At 41.8% G+C, this 15,686-nt stretch overlaps 1 protein-coding gene across 3 annotated transcripts in view; it reads left to right on the top strand.

Moving 5' to 3' along the window:
• The window catches only part of NALCN (sodium leak channel, non-selective), a 275,342-nt gene that overhangs the window by 126,176 nt on the left and 133,480 nt on the right, over window positions 1-15,686 (top strand). For all 3 annotated transcript variants that reach the window (XM_060769568.2, XM_060769570.2, XM_060769569.2), the window contains 3 exons: window positions 279-421; window positions 556-660; window positions 4,751-4,837. In XM_060769568.2, coding sequence (XP_060625551.1) covers window positions 279-421; window positions 556-660; window positions 4,751-4,837 — 335 coding nt within the window. The remainder of the gene's footprint in view (window positions 1-278; window positions 422-555; window positions 661-4,750; window positions 4,838-15,686) is intronic.

The following is a 15,686-nucleotide window of genomic DNA, read 5'->3' on the forward strand; positions in this document are numbered from 1 at the left end:
ATAATGCAAAGAAAGCCAAATGCTAATCACAACTATTTAAGAGATTTCAACAATTTTATATCTACAGGTTCATCTGTGCATATTTTCAGGATTAACTATTGTACACCATAATGTGGCAACAACTGAAAGCTAACCATAGTCAGTGAGAAATGTATTTGTTCTTTTTGTGGAGGCTTCTTTCATAGAAGAAACATGGATTAAAGGAATGATGACTGTTCATTTTGAAAATGTTTCTTATGCTCTGCACTGAATATAGACTTCATGTTTCTTTTTGTTAGGTACAAGCATATTTACTGTTTATGAAGCTGCTTCTCAAGAAGGCTGGGTCTTCCTGATGTATCGAGCAATTGACAGCTTCCCTCGGTGGCGCTCCTACTTCTATTTCATCACCTTAATTTTCTTCCTTGCTTGGCTTGTTAAGGTATTGTAGAACTGTATTATAAATCACTGGGTTTCCCTTCTCTGCCACACAGAACACAGAACACACACACATATGTATGTGTGTGTACTGTTAATTATTTATGAACTTCCACATGTACATACTTTCTTTTACAGAATGTATTCATTGCTGTCATCATTGAGACATTTGCTGAAATACGTGTGCAGTTCCAGCAGATGTGGGGGTCCAGAAGCAGTACTACTTCAACAGCTACTACACAGGTAGGCATTGTTAAATGCAAATAGTCTCTTTGTCCAATACAGGTGTGTAACTATGAATCTTGCTTGTTCTACTGTACATTTACAAGTTATTGTCAAACTATTATGAACACATTGTAGGATGCAATGAAGCAGCTGATTCAGAATTCAATAATTTCAGTCTATACATTCCAAGTTTACATGCATATAATTCACCAAGAACAAATATATAATTTCTCAATTCTAATTATACCAAATGCATTTTGTTGTTGCAATTGCTTGAGAGACTGCTATCAGAAGGAGTAGGACTCCAGCAGATGTGTGAAAAAAACAGTAGCAATATCTCACAAATTGTGCAAAGGAAGAGTGAACTGGGAAAGAAGGGAATGCAACGGTGTGAATTGAAAATATGTAAAACAGAGGATTGCAAAGAAAAGATATGAAATAGAGACTCCACTTTTGTGAGATTTAACAATGTAGATTATCCACATGAATTAAAAAACATATTTTAAATCTGAGACAATACCTTTAGCTCCTCTGGAGCAGTGGTTCTCAACCTGTGGGTCACCAGGTGTTTTGGCCTACAATTCCCAGAAATCCCAATCAATTTACCAGCTGTTAGGATTTCTAGGAATTGAAGGCCAAAACATCTGGGAACCCACAGGTTGAGAACCACTGCTCTAGAGTGACTGGAAGTTAACCATACATTAACCATAGAGTGATTGGTTAATCCATGCCTTAAGACCTACAGATTCCTAGAAAAATGTTCCCACTAGAAATCTGTAGGTTCTTCCAGGGTGACTGTGGGTGCTTCCAAACAGGTCAGAAATGCATGCCGAAGCAGGTTTATAAAACCCGCTTTGGCACACATTTCTGGCCTCACAAGCCACCCAGAACTTGGGCTTTCTCGGGGAGGGTGGCTAAATGCCATCCTGATTGCTATTAGGATGGCATTCTGCCACCCCAAAGACCTCCAAAAGGACCCCTAAAAAGAAAAAAACCTCACCCAACTGCCATTACAGTCCTCCTCACACCCTCCTGGTGCAAGAAAATGACATACCAGGAGATGGGCGCATGGGGAAGAGCGTAATGGTGGATGGCTTCATTTTTTTTCTTTTTAGGGATACATGGGAGGGAGAAAGAGGGTGGGTGCCATCCCAGACCTTTGGGCTCCAGGAGCCCAAAAGGTTTGGGATGGCAAATGGGAACTCACCCTCAGGTAGTCCTGGGACTACCAGGGGGTGAGTCCCCACAGGCCCAATACCTTATTAGACCTCGGCCTGCCAGGAGGGGCTGGGTTTAATGAGGTATCTAATTAATTATAATTAGATAATTGAGTATTCCAAATTTATTCATTTTTATCGGGAGCATTGTTTGGACCCCCTAGTAAAAACCCAGACAGGTTCTGTCTGGACGGCCCTCTATGATCAACCCTAAAGTCACCTTGGAGGATCGATAGAGTTCTGGAGAAAAAATATTGCTCAACTTCACAAATAATCAAGTCCTGACCATTTTATTGGTTTCTTTTGCTTGTGGCTGTTGGATTCCTGCTGAATAAATAGCCTTTTAATTTCCCTTAGGGTAGGCTCTGCTCAGTGTCCCAGATATCAGTTTCTCCTCCTACAACGTAAGGAGCAGGATTCTAATAACTGATTTCCTTGCATTGACTATTTCTTTACATTTTAAATGATAAATAAACAATGTCTAAAGAAAATCACAGCTATTTAATAGCATAGGCACGATGTCAGGAGTGCTTTCCTGGAAGGCAATTACATTACCATAACACCACAACATAATGCCATAAAAATTGTGGTCAGTTAGGCTCCTCACCCAAAGCAGAAGATATATGCAGCATAGCTTTATAGGACATCCGTCCTCATTGCCTCCTATTTGCCCTTCATTTTCCTGGCCATTACTATGGCTGCTCAACTTTTTCTACCTCAATAAAGTCAGTTGTCTCAGATCAAGCAATCATAATGTCAGAAATAGTCTTGAAGTAATGCTTCCCCATTGCATCATTCATGATTGCAGGAGCTCAGCAATTCCATTAAATTGTCCTAGCAGTTATGATGCCCATTCCTAATTAAATGATCTATGGAGAGAATTGTAGCAGCCAACACTTAATCTATACTTTCCTTGGCTTCTGTGATCAGCATTTGGATACAAGGGCTTATTGTGAGACCTGGTTTTACTTTCTAAAACTTTATGTAGTCTACACTATAAGGAATTAATATGCTTTTCATGTTCATCTTACACATCGGGCAGCTTAAAAAGCATTGGTCTATATGACAACAGTCCAGTAGGCTTTTATTTTTTCATATACCTAGAGATACTATAACTTGCCATGGCATGCTTTAAAAATCCAAATTTCCCAGATGTAGTCTCTGACATTTCTTTTAAAAATGGGAATGGTAAGCCTCAGGCCCTGTGCCTGAATCCAGCTCTACTTGTGTCTTAGTCTTTCAGAGTTCCCCAGAGGTCAATGTTCCCTTTCCATAATTTCAGCATCTTGAAGTGTCTCAGTTTTAATACAGATCCTTTTTTCTTTCTATTTTTAAAGACTGAAATGTCTATAAGGTTTGCTTGCTGGCAGTAAGAAGCTTGAGATCAAAAATATACTGACCTGTTTGAATCCATTCATTTGCTTTTTAGACTGCCCTCCCTGGAATGGATTATAGCAATTGAGTAGGAGACTAAATGCCCCCTAATAAGAATTGCCCATCCCCCCTCCAAAATGTTCTTTCAGCCCCCAAATTCCTAGCATTGCAAAGAGTGAGACATGAAAAATTGTCCACACTTAGAATTCTTACATTTGTTGTGTTTGTGTGCTTTTGGTACTGTTGCTTGCCTCTTTTCTTTGAAACTGTATTTCAAATGTTCAACTGAAGTACCAAGCCACCACAATACTAGCAATTTGGGTACTGAAGGAAAATTTGTTATTTTGGGATCTATTATCCTCATTTTGTCACACCTCTGTAGCTAAACTCTTTTGTGATATGCCATCCTTATTATTATTCCTTTGCAATAACAATTGGCCCTCAGACTATAAAAGACTCACCTTTGACTTAAAAGTACAAAGTAGCCACCACTGCCATTTGTAGCATAGAATACTGGAATAGATGCAATTGGGTATATATAAGATGATTTATTGCTTTCCTTTGAGTGGATAAGAATCATAGAATCATTGAGTTGGAAGAGACCTTGTGGGCCATCCAATCCAACCCTTTGCCAAGAAGCAGGAAAATTTCATTCAAAGGACCCCTGACAGATGGCCATCCAGCCTCTGCTTAAAAGCCTCCAAAGAAGGAACCTCCACCACACCCCAGGGCAGAGAGTTCCACTGCTAAACAGCTCTCACAGTCAGAAAGTTCTTCCTAATGTTCAGGTGGATAAGAATAAGGAGGCCAAGGAAATCATGACTTGCTTTAAAATCATGTCAGATTCTCTTAATACACATTGTTAAATTGCACTACCCTGTGCAATAAATATCTATGTATGTATTCTATTTGCAATTGAATATTTGTATATGCTAAGAAGAGAAGAGCATGTGAAATGGTCAGATGTTATCTAAGCTCCTGCACTTTGGTTTGGTCCCTTCTAGCACTTCTAACTTTTTAATAAGGTAAGGGCATTCACCTACTAGCCCAGCCCTCCATTTGCCCCACCTGCCCTTGGTGCCAAATAGGAATAATCGCTTCTAGGAATCCTGAGCCCAAACCCACTATTGTTGTCAGCCACGATATTGGTTTATGATGTTTGTCTGATTATTATTATCATTATTATTTTAACTATATTCATATATATTAGCATTCACATTATTTTCAAAGGAGTCTTGAATAATGATTTGTCAAAATTATCATTTTCACATCCTATGCCCAATTCAGGCTCTACATTCTTCTGTTTTAAAATACTCAAATGCTGTTGACTATTTACAGTGAGACAGCAATGAAGTCTTGAGTCGTGTTTCCTATAATATCAAGAGATTTTCTTCTGCAAGACGAGAATGCAATGTAGACAGAATGATGTTTGGGGGGGGGGGGTGAGAGCTCACCAGTTTTATTTGTATCTCTGAGCACATAAACTGCTTCTGACAAGTGTGTTTTCTCTCCTCCAGATGTTTCATGAAGATGCTGCAGGAGGATGGCAGCTAGTAGATGTTGATGTGAATAAGCCTCAGGGCAGAGCGCCTGCATGTCTTCAGGTAGGGCATTGATTTATTTTTTTATAAAAATGCTGCTATCAGTGTAGTGAACCAAGAGGGACTAGTTCTGTTCAAATGTAGACAGCAAATGAAAAATCCTAGTAACCACATTTAAAATCCTGAAAGTGCTCTAAATTCAGCATTGACCTGCCAGAGATCTGTTGTACATTTTATATGTTCTGTTCAATCCACACCTATTATTTCCTCTACTAGCAGTGTAGCTATTGATAGGAGGAAATTGGGCCATAATACATGAGGCACTGAAAATCATTCACAGCCAGAATTGTGAAAATTCTTGTCAGTATTGGAATTTTCTTGTTAAGAGTAATTAACACTTGAAAAACATGTTTTCCAACCAGTTTTTGAGTACTGTATTTTGAATATTCTTTCCATCCCTATTACACATGCAACTGTATGCATGCACACACTGGGTTTGTAAGGAGGCCCATGATTATCAAGATGAAAGAATGTTTGACCTGACACCCAATCTCAATGATCCCTCTCAAAGTAATGGGGCAGGATTTACTGTTTTGGCCTGTGGGATGGGGTGAGGGTGGAAGGTGAATGTTTATTCTGTATAATCCCGAGAGTGACTTCTATCAGGCATTCTGCCTGCCCTCTGTTATTGATAGTGTAGAAACAGCAATTATATCTCCTTTATAGTAACTGTTTCTGCAGTTACGTTAGCACCAGGGATGCACCAGGGATGCAACAACTGTGGGAGGGGATTCACCAGTGAAGCTGTACATCTGTCCTTGAGATCTGTACATTGCCTATAGGTTGTCTACCCTTAAAGATTTGTAATATCATAATATTTCATATTCTCGGGCAAGGCCCCCTTTAAACTTAACTAAACAGGTATACCCAACAGGTATCTGGCCCCACCCACAGTGCTGGACATACATTGGACTTGGTTTTCTGTCAGGGATGGGAGGAAGGTGGCGGTGTTGAGGAGTTATCCATCTCTCCGTTGCCATGGACCGACCACCACCTGGTCAGCTTTAGACTCACTGCACCCCCTAACCTCCGCAGAGGTGGAGGACCCATTAAGTTGGTCCGCCCCAGGAGGCTTATGGATCCGGATGGATTCCTGACGGCTCTTGGGGAATTTCCCGCCTCCTCGGTTGGTGATCCTGTCGATGCCCTGGTCGCTCTCTGGAATGGGGAGATGGCTAGGGCAATAGACACGATCGCCCCAGAACGTCCCCTCTCGAGTAGCTGAGCTAAACCAGCTCCTTGGTTCACTGAGGAGCTGGCAGCGTTGAAGCGAAAGAAGAGGGTACTAGAGAGCGTGTGGCGTTCGGATCCGAGCGAGCCAAATCGAACACGGTTTGTGTCCTTTTTAAAGGCATACGCCGCGGCAATAAGAGCCGCAAAGAAGACCTTCTTTGCGGCCACTATTGCGTCTGCAAAGAACCGTCCGGCTGAACTGTTCCGAGTTGTCAGAGGCCTGTTAAAGCCCACCATGCAGGATGGGTGCCCTGATGACTCGGCAGCTTGCTGTGAAGCCTTTGCTCAGTTCTTTGCAGACAAAGTCGCTTTGATCAGCTCTGGTCTGGATACTATATTAACGGCAGTCTCTGAGGATGTAACACGAGCATCTGCTTGTCCGGTTTTGATGGATTCATTTCAATTGGTTCAATCCGAGGATGTGGACAAGGTGCTTGGAGGAATGAGAGCTACCACATGCATCCTAGACCCCTGCCCATCCTGGCTTCTGAAGGAGGCCAGAGGGGGATTGGCCGAGTGGGTGAAGGTGGTGGTTAATGCCTCCCTTCGGGAAGGCATATTTCCAGCCAGCTTAAAGCAAGCTGTGATAAAACCGCTGTTGAAAAAACCATCACTGGACCCCACTCAATTCGTCAACTATCGGCCTGTTTCCAATCTCCCCTTCTTGGGCAAAGTCCTGGAACGTGTGGTGGCCTCACAACTCCAGGCATTCTTGGTAGACACGGATTATCTGGACCCGGCACAGTCTGGCTTTAGGCCGGGGCATGGTACCGAGACAGCTTTGGTCGCCTTAGTCGATGATCTGCGCCAGGAGCTCGACAGGGGGAGTGTGTCCCTGTTGGTGCTGCTGGACCTCTCAGCGGCCTTCGATACCGTCGACCACGGTATCCTTCTGGGACGCCTCGCGGGAATGGGTCTTGGAGGAACTGTTCTACAGTGGCTCCGCTCATTCCTCGAGGGTCGGTCTCAGAAGGTGTTACTGGGGGACTCCTGTTCAACCCCACAACCTTTGTCTTGTGGGGTTCCTCAGGGTTCAATATTGTCTCCCATGTTGTTCAACATCTACATGAAGCCGCTGGGTGAGATCATCCGGAGTTTCGGGGTGCGATGTCATTTGTACGCAGATGATGTTCAACTCTGTCACTCCTTTCCACCTGTCACTAAGGAGGCTGTCGAGGTCCTGAACCGGTGCTTGGCCGCTGTGACGGTCTGGATGGGGGCGAACAAATTGAAATTGAATCCAGACAAGACAGAGGTACTCCTGGTCAGTCGCAAGGCCGAACAGGGTATAGGGTTACAGCCTGTGTTGGATGGGGTCGCACTCCCCCTGAAGACGCAGGTTCGCAGTTTGGGTGTGATCCTGGACTCATCGCTGAGCCTGGAACCCCAGGTTTCGGCGGTGACCAGGGGAGCATTCGCACAGTTAAAACTCATGCGCCAACTGCGCCCGTACCTTGGGAAGTCTGACTTGGCCACGGTAGTCCACGCTCTGGTTACATCCCGTTTAGACTACTGCAACGCTCTCTACGTGGGGTTGCCTTTGAAGACGGCTCGGAAGCTTCAATTAGTCCAACGGTCGGCAGCCATGATACTAACTGGAGCGGAGCGCAGGGAGCACACAACTCCTCTGCTGCACCAGCTCCACTGGCTGCCGATTTGCTACCGGGCTCAATTCAAAGTGCTGGCGTTGGCCTTTAAAGCCCTAAACGGTTCTGGCCCAACCTACCTATCTGAACGTATCTCGGCCTATCAGCCCACCAGGACCCTAAGATCTTCTGGGGAGGCCTTGCTCTCTATCCCGCCTGCTTCACAGGTGCGGCTGGCGGGGACGAGAGACAGGGCCTTTTCTGTGGTGGCCCCTCGGCTCTGGAACGCCCTTCCCATGGAGGTAAGATCAGCCTCCTCGCTGATGGTATTCCGAAGAAGACTAAAAACTTGGATGTTCAAGCAGGCATTTGGCTAATTCGGTGCAGTGAATGTGTTGATTACGGATTGGTAATATGGATGATGCAATTGGACCACGATTTTAGTTAGGAGATGTATTGGATTGTGATTTCGTGTAATATTGTGTATTATGTTTTTTATGGTTTTAATTGTATACTGTGCACTGTATATTTTGTTGTAAACAGCGTTGAGTCGCCAATTAGGCTGAGAAACGGCGGTATACAAGGACAGTAAATAAATAAATAAATAAATGCAAAACTATGTCATTCTGTCACAGTCCTCTTAGAAGTTCCATCTGTGAAGTTGACCAGTCTTGAAGTATTGGTAAAGGCTAAACTTCGCTGTTCTTTCTAGTCCTATTAGATTGAATCAGGAAAGAAGCAAGAAAGGTATAAAAGTTTAATCTGTTGGTAACCCTCAAATTAACAAATTCACAGAAATGCTATTAGAACTCCAGATGCCTCCAGATTTGGTAGGCATTTCCTTTGTCCCCATTGATGGCACAAATGTACAGAATTATGTGAGATTATGAAGAATGATGGATCCAAAAGGAGTTAAACTTCCTTCTAAAGTAATGATGTATTTCACCTAGAAGACCAACCCTGCAAAAAAAAAAAAAAAACAACCCAGCAATATGTGTCTACTTGCTACTTCATCACAGTTGGGAATGAATCCACTTTAAATCTGGTTGCTGCCTCCTGCAGAATTCTGGGGTTTGTAGTTTATGGAGGAGCCCTTAATGGCTGCACTAAACAACAAAACCCAGAATTGTGTATGAGGCAGAAACTGGATTTGAAGTGGATTCATTCACTAGTGTGATGATGTCCTAGGGACCTCATCCTAGAAAAAGTTTTATGTATGCAAAACCCAACATATGTTTCTCTGCTGAATAATTTGTCAATGATTTGAGTGGATGTGTGAAAACTGCACAAAATTCTCACTACTGTATTATTCTTCCCAAATGGGTTTCCTATTTTTCAGCCCATCAACAAATAATGGCAAATATTATTTTCTCCCCTATTATTAAGGCATCCATGTCACCTCCATCCATGACTCTATAACTGCAAGATGTCACTAGAGCACTTGCAGGGTGGATGCATGTAATATTTGCCTTACATTTCTACAGACGCACTATAGAAAGACAGCACAGAGAAGCTCTAAGCAAGTAACGAACAGAGGCTGACATTTCTTTTATGTATTTTTTCGCATGAAAGCTTTATTCAGCCTATATACAAAAGAAAAAGTAAACATTATTCAAAGGAGTAGACTTTGTTCACAGAAAGGAATGCGTACATTGGCTCACAAAGTAGATTCTTTGTTTGCATGGTAGACACTAATGCTTATTAATGAAGCCACATCACTTCAAAGCACACACCCTGCAGAATTAAAGTAATCAAATTACCTGGTACATGTCTTCCTGGAAATAGCCTTGATAATGTTGCAAATTATATTCAAGGTAAAACAGAGTGTACGTGTCCTTAAACATTTAAAAAAAATCTTGTGGTTTGATCCATGAGCTCCTTAATGAAACATTTGGAAGGACTGAAGAAATCACCACAGATGATTTTACTAAATTTGGAAGTTGGTTCTTTATGTCATATCTCCAGAATCTGTGGTGGGTAGATGGGTAACTTTCATAAATGTTTATAAAGTGGATTGAGCAAAGGACAAGAGGGATCCTCTCACTTCTGCAGGAGTCTACTGTGTACCATGCAGCTGTGGACAAGTCTACATAGGGACCACCAAACACAGCACCCAAACACAAATCAAGGAACATGAAAGGCACTGCAGACTACTTCAACCAGAGAAAATAGCCATAGCAGAGCACCTGATGAACCAGCCTGGACACAGCATTTTATTTGAGAACACAGAAATGCTGGATCACTCTCACAACCACCATGTCAGACCACACAGAGAAGCCATTGAAATACACAATTATGTGGACGATTTCAACAGAAAGGAGGAAACCATAAAAATGAACAAAATCTGGCTACCAGTATTAAAAAACTCTAAAATTGCAACAGCACAACAACAGAGAGGAAGCAGGCAGGGACATCTAATTACCTCTCAACAAAGTTTGCTCCAGGCACAGTCAGGCCATTGTATGCTAATCAAGGTGGTCAGTTGAAACATTCACACCTAGCTCCAGCAGAGAAGAGTCCTTTGTCTCACCCTGGTCATTCCACAGATATATAAACCCTTTTGCCTCACTACCTCTGAGGATGCTTGCCATAGATGCAGGCAAAACGTCAGGAGAGAATGCCTCTAGACCATGGCCATATAGCCCAAAAAACCTACAACAACCCAGTGATTCCAGCCATGAAAGCCTTTGACAATACAGGTTGAATTATGTATCCCTCCATATTATGACTATGCTTATCAGATACAATAAACAGGTTAAGTCCATTCCGATGCATCAAACTCCCACTGAAAACACATTAGCCCAACTAAAATTGGGAAAGGCACCAGGAGAGGATGTGATCCCGCCCGAGGTCATAAAGAATAATATGGACTTCTGGGCCCCTATCCTAGCATCTCTATTCACCTGTATTGACAAATATGGTCAAATTCCTAAGGACCAGGTGTTGGCAATTATTGTACTAATATAAAAAGAAAAGGAAGGCAGGATGATTACAGACCCATTAGCCTCCTTAATACCATTAGTAAAATATACACAAGGCATCTATACTGGAAATTGCTGGACTGGATGGAGCAAGAAAACATACTTGCGGAGGAGCAAGCCGGCTTCAGGGAAGGTGGGTCCACCATTGACCAGTGCATAGTTTTACAACATCTTATAGAAAAATATACCTCCCAGAGAACATCTTCCCTCTATGCTGCATTCATAGACTACAAAGCAACTTTTGACTCTATCTCCCGTATCAAATTATAGGAAAAACTTGGGTCCACTTCAATAGATAGACGACTTTTGCAATTAATTCGCACCCTACATGAAGGGACCACACTGAAAATAAGATGTAGTTCTCAAGGTCATCTTACTAGGGCTGTTGAATCGGAGAAAGGCATCAAGCAGGCATGCACTTTGGCTCCACTACTATTCAACTTTTATATTAACTCCATGGTGGAGCATCTTTACAACTTGGACTTCCACCCTCCAAAATTAGCAGGAAGACACCTATCTACCCTGCTCTATGCAGATGACGCAGTGATACTATCCAGAACCCAAGTAGGCCTGAAAAGAGCCTTGAGAGCCCTAACAAAATATTGTAATGCAGAATAGCTTCATCTTAATTTTCAAAAAACCAAAATTATGGTGTGCGAGAAACGACCCAATGATCACACCTGGAGACTAGACGAACACAATATTGAATAGGTCTCAAGCTTTAAATACCTGGGGGTATTTTATCACTGCACTGGAAACAAGAAAGTACATGCTGACTATGTAGCAGAGACAGTGCAAAAGAGCTCACACGCTATCCTAAAGTTTCTCAAGATGGGAGGAGACCACTTCATACCAGCAGCACTTAAGCTCTTTGAGGCAAAACCCATAGCACAAATGATGTATGGAACCCAACTAGGCCCTTTTTCAAACTATGCCCCTCTGGAGCAGGTACAATCAAAATTCCTAAGATCGGTGATGCAGGTCCCCAGATGTGTCTCAAACACTACCCTGTCACTAGAGACCGGCCTCGTGAGAGTGAAGGTGAGAGTGTGGACAGCCACGCTCAATTACTGGCTGCATCTGTCTTTCACAACATGTGGCCTTGCCCCGTTAACTCTGAGAGACGAATTTCAGTCTACATGGAATAAGGTAGTGGCAACAAAAATCACAACTCTAGGCCTCTCCCAAAGACAACTGCTAAGTCTGGGATGGACCAAGTTAAGGATCTTATTAGACAACAGATCCTGAATATAGAGCGACAATCAGACTTAGCCTGCTCTCCAGCATTCAACATTAGTGAAGATAACAGATATCTCATCGCTCCCATGGCTTACTTAGCAAATCTGGAGGTGCCTAAACACCGAAGAGCTTTCACTTTGCCAAGATGCCATGCCCTTCCATTGGCAGTACTGGAGGGGAGGTACCGGAAGACCCCTGCCCAGGAGAGACTATGCTCATGTGAGTCTGGCTACATTGAAACAATTGAACATGTGCTCCTCCTATGTGTATTCTATAGAGACATTAGAGCTAATCTCATGACTCCATGGCTTTTAAAACACCCAGGGCGCACTGAAAGATACTACACCTTCCTGCTGCTCTCAGACTCCTGCTCTGCAATAACCCATAGTGTTGCCAAGTTCTGTGCAGCAGCAATTAACATTAGACGGCTGATGACTGACTCCGCTAGGCAACATCCTGCTGGGAGTTGTAGTTGCTGGAATTTATAGTTAACCTCCAATCAAAGAGCATTCTGAATTCCACCAACAATGGAACTGAACCAAACTTAGCAAACAGAACTTCCATGACCAACAGAAAATACTGGAAGGGTTTGGTGGGCATGGACCTTGAGTTTTGGAGTTGTAGTTCACCTACATCCAGAGAGCACTGTGGACTCAAACAATGATGGATCAGGACCAAACTTGGCATCAATACTCAGTATGCCCAGGTGTGGTGGAGTTTGGGGAAAATAGACCTTGACATTTGGGAGTTGTAGTTGCTGGAATTTATAGTTTGCCTACAATCAAAGAGCACTCTGAACCCAGCCCACAAGGGATCTGCATCACACTTGCATCAACAATGAATACTGGTGGAGTGAGGGGGGGCTGTTTTTGAATTCTGGGAGTTGTAGTTCACCAGCACCAAAAAGAAAGGAAAGACCTCCAACCTTCTCTTCCAAAGGGATTCCTAAGACCCCCTTTGGAAGATTTTTGGTGACTTCTCTGAAACCCCTCTTGTGACCCCTCCCCCATGTTACAACATCCAGGTTGAGAAACACTGCTATAGATGGCATTATGGTAGCTAATATAGAAGGGTGATTCTCATATTTCTTGAAATTCTGGAGGAGGCTGGTTTTCCTACAACACTTACCCATCTAAATTATGGACATTTCATTCCTGTTTATAATAAAAAATAATATTTGTGGTTTCCAAAACATATTCTAGTATATTTGGTGTTTCATTAGATTTGATCTGCAAAAGGAGAGTTCTTTTGTTTGAATATATCATGAGATATATGTTCATGGCTAATTTTGGGGGTGGTGAAGATGTTAGTAGGTTGCTGAATATGCTTGTTCTCCCATTCACTTCTGTTCTTGTTGCATGTTTAGAATGACTGTATGTATGAAATAATCTTTGTAATGATTTGCCTTCTTTCATTGTAATAAATCATTTGGCACAACCACATGCAGGGTGCTCGCTTTGATATGTTATTTGTTCTCACAATTCTAGCTGCTACGCTGTATTTCTACTTAAGGTAACTTCCTGCCCACTATAAATTGCTCCTGCTGCCACACTGTGCAGCTCTCTGTTTCATAGAAACACCAGGTTTCAATGGATTTTTCTCTCAAATTCTGTTGAAAAGAACATATTCCTTCAATTCAATATAAAGGACACAGTTTTGTTTTTGTTGTTAAATAAAATAGGTAAGTGCCAAATATATTTTTTTCTGATGATGTATATGCATCAGCCTGGTGCCTTTCAGATCTGGTGGACTACAGCTCCCATCTGTTCCACATGTCTAGAGGGCACCAGGTTTGAGACAGAGAATTCATCTGCTATAATAAAGTCACACAGCAAGGCATCTGTCCAGACAATTTTGTATCTCCACTAACAGCAGCAACTTTACTTATCACTTGGATTGGAGCCAGCATCTGCATGTATTCCAGATGTCTCAACCGTCAATTTGTCTCCTAGAAATGCCTCATGAATTGTGAAGTAAATAAATGCTCCTGAATTTAATTTCGTGCAAAGAAGATGGTGCGGGAAAGTATGTTTATTTGTTTTGGGATTTTATATGTTAATATGAAAAACATCCTAACATCCTAATATGAAAAGCATCCTGAGTGCATCAATAATTTTGAATTGTATCAATCATTTATGATACAGATACCTCAGAGGAATGAAATAGAGGTACAAGCAAATTTTCATGAGTAAACTTTTTTGCGTCACACCAAAAACACAGAATACTTTTTGTTCAATCAGCAAAAACGTTATATCAGTAAATAAATAAATAATCTAATCTTTGTTGTTTTCTAAGGATGTAAGCTGTGTAGTACTCGATTAAGACCTTAACATAGTGCTCTTCAATTTTTGGTGTGTGGGGAGGTATCAAAAAGAGCCTGTTTAGAATGTTTGTACATGGAAAATAATCTTTACTGATTATTTGCTTTCTTCCATTGTATCAAATCATTTGGCACAACCACCTGTAGTAGTTTGAGTGTTGCATTACAAATCCATCAGACCAGAGTTTGAAGCTTCGTTTAAGCATTGAAAGCAACCTGATGACCTTGGATAAGTCACACTCTTTCAACTTTGGAGGAAGGTATTGACAAGCCTCCTTTAAATAAATCTTGCCATCAAGACTCTAGGATAAGGTTGTCCGAATTGACTTAAAGACACAAAACAACAGCAAGGTATCAGACCTTTTTGAGAATCTAATGAAAGCTTTCCCTAGTCTGCATGACCTTGAGTGGGTAGGTGATATGGGACTAAGTGTGGCTGATATTGATTGGTCAGGCATGACACAGGGTATTATAATGAGATCAGATTATCATTTTTATAACCCAATTATATGGTAAAGTCTGACCTGTATCAAAGGCCATGGATGCAGAATTTTAGGAGAAATGAATCTGTAATGTCTTGATATAGAATAACTGGAATTAATATTTCTTGAGAAAGAATACAGTAAGACCCTTGTATCCATAGGGGATATGTTCTAGCTAGATCAGTGTTATCTGAAACCGCAAATATAACAAATGCCATTACATTCATTTACTTCTGGTTCCCGCATACCATAGAATTGCATTGGAGAGATCCTTTCTAGGGACTTCTGGAAGAAACATACCATAGAATCACCTGGAGGACATAGAAAATGTCTAGGGAAACCTTTTTTCCCCTAGATATGGATAAGAGTGGGTCTTACTGTGTATAATATTAGCTTGAAGATAGATATAGTGACATTAATATTAACATAATATAAATATTCAGACAGTGGTATAAGAAAGTAATGACTAACAACAAAACAATGAAAACAATAGAAAAATAACATTACAGGGTCAGAATCATGCAGGTCTCCAGCTGTTTTTTAACTTCACCACCCAGCATTCCTTATGTTTGGCTATCCTGTCCAGACAAACACTGGGAGATCAGTACATTTCCAGATTTTGCTGGGACATTACTTCACCATCATAGTTAGCCGGGTTAGGCAATGGGAAAGGAAGGTGAGAGATGTACTTCAGCAGCTGCTGGAGGACCACAGTTTCCCCATGCATGCTGCAGGCTGTGTGTAATGATTCCTGCCTCTTTTAGCCTATTCTGCACTGTGATAGGCAATATTCATATATATGCCCACTCAACCCAACTTGCAAAGTGGGTCAGACCTGCCAATTGTCTCATGTGGTATTTCCAGGTGGCAAATGAAAAATGCCATATTTACTTGATTCTAATGCTCACCTTTTTTTTTTCCACTAAATTACCTTCCCAAAATTATGGTGCACATTAGATTTGCATAATATGGTAAAAATAGGTTTCAGGGTTTTGAAAATTAAGGTGTGCA

Source organism: Anolis sagrei, chromosome 3, assembly GCF_037176765.1.
Source record: "Anolis sagrei isolate rAnoSag1 chromosome 3, rAnoSag1.mat, whole genome shotgun sequence".
NCBI classification, from domain to species: domain Eukaryota; kingdom Metazoa; phylum Chordata; class Lepidosauria; order Squamata; family Dactyloidae; genus Anolis; species Anolis sagrei.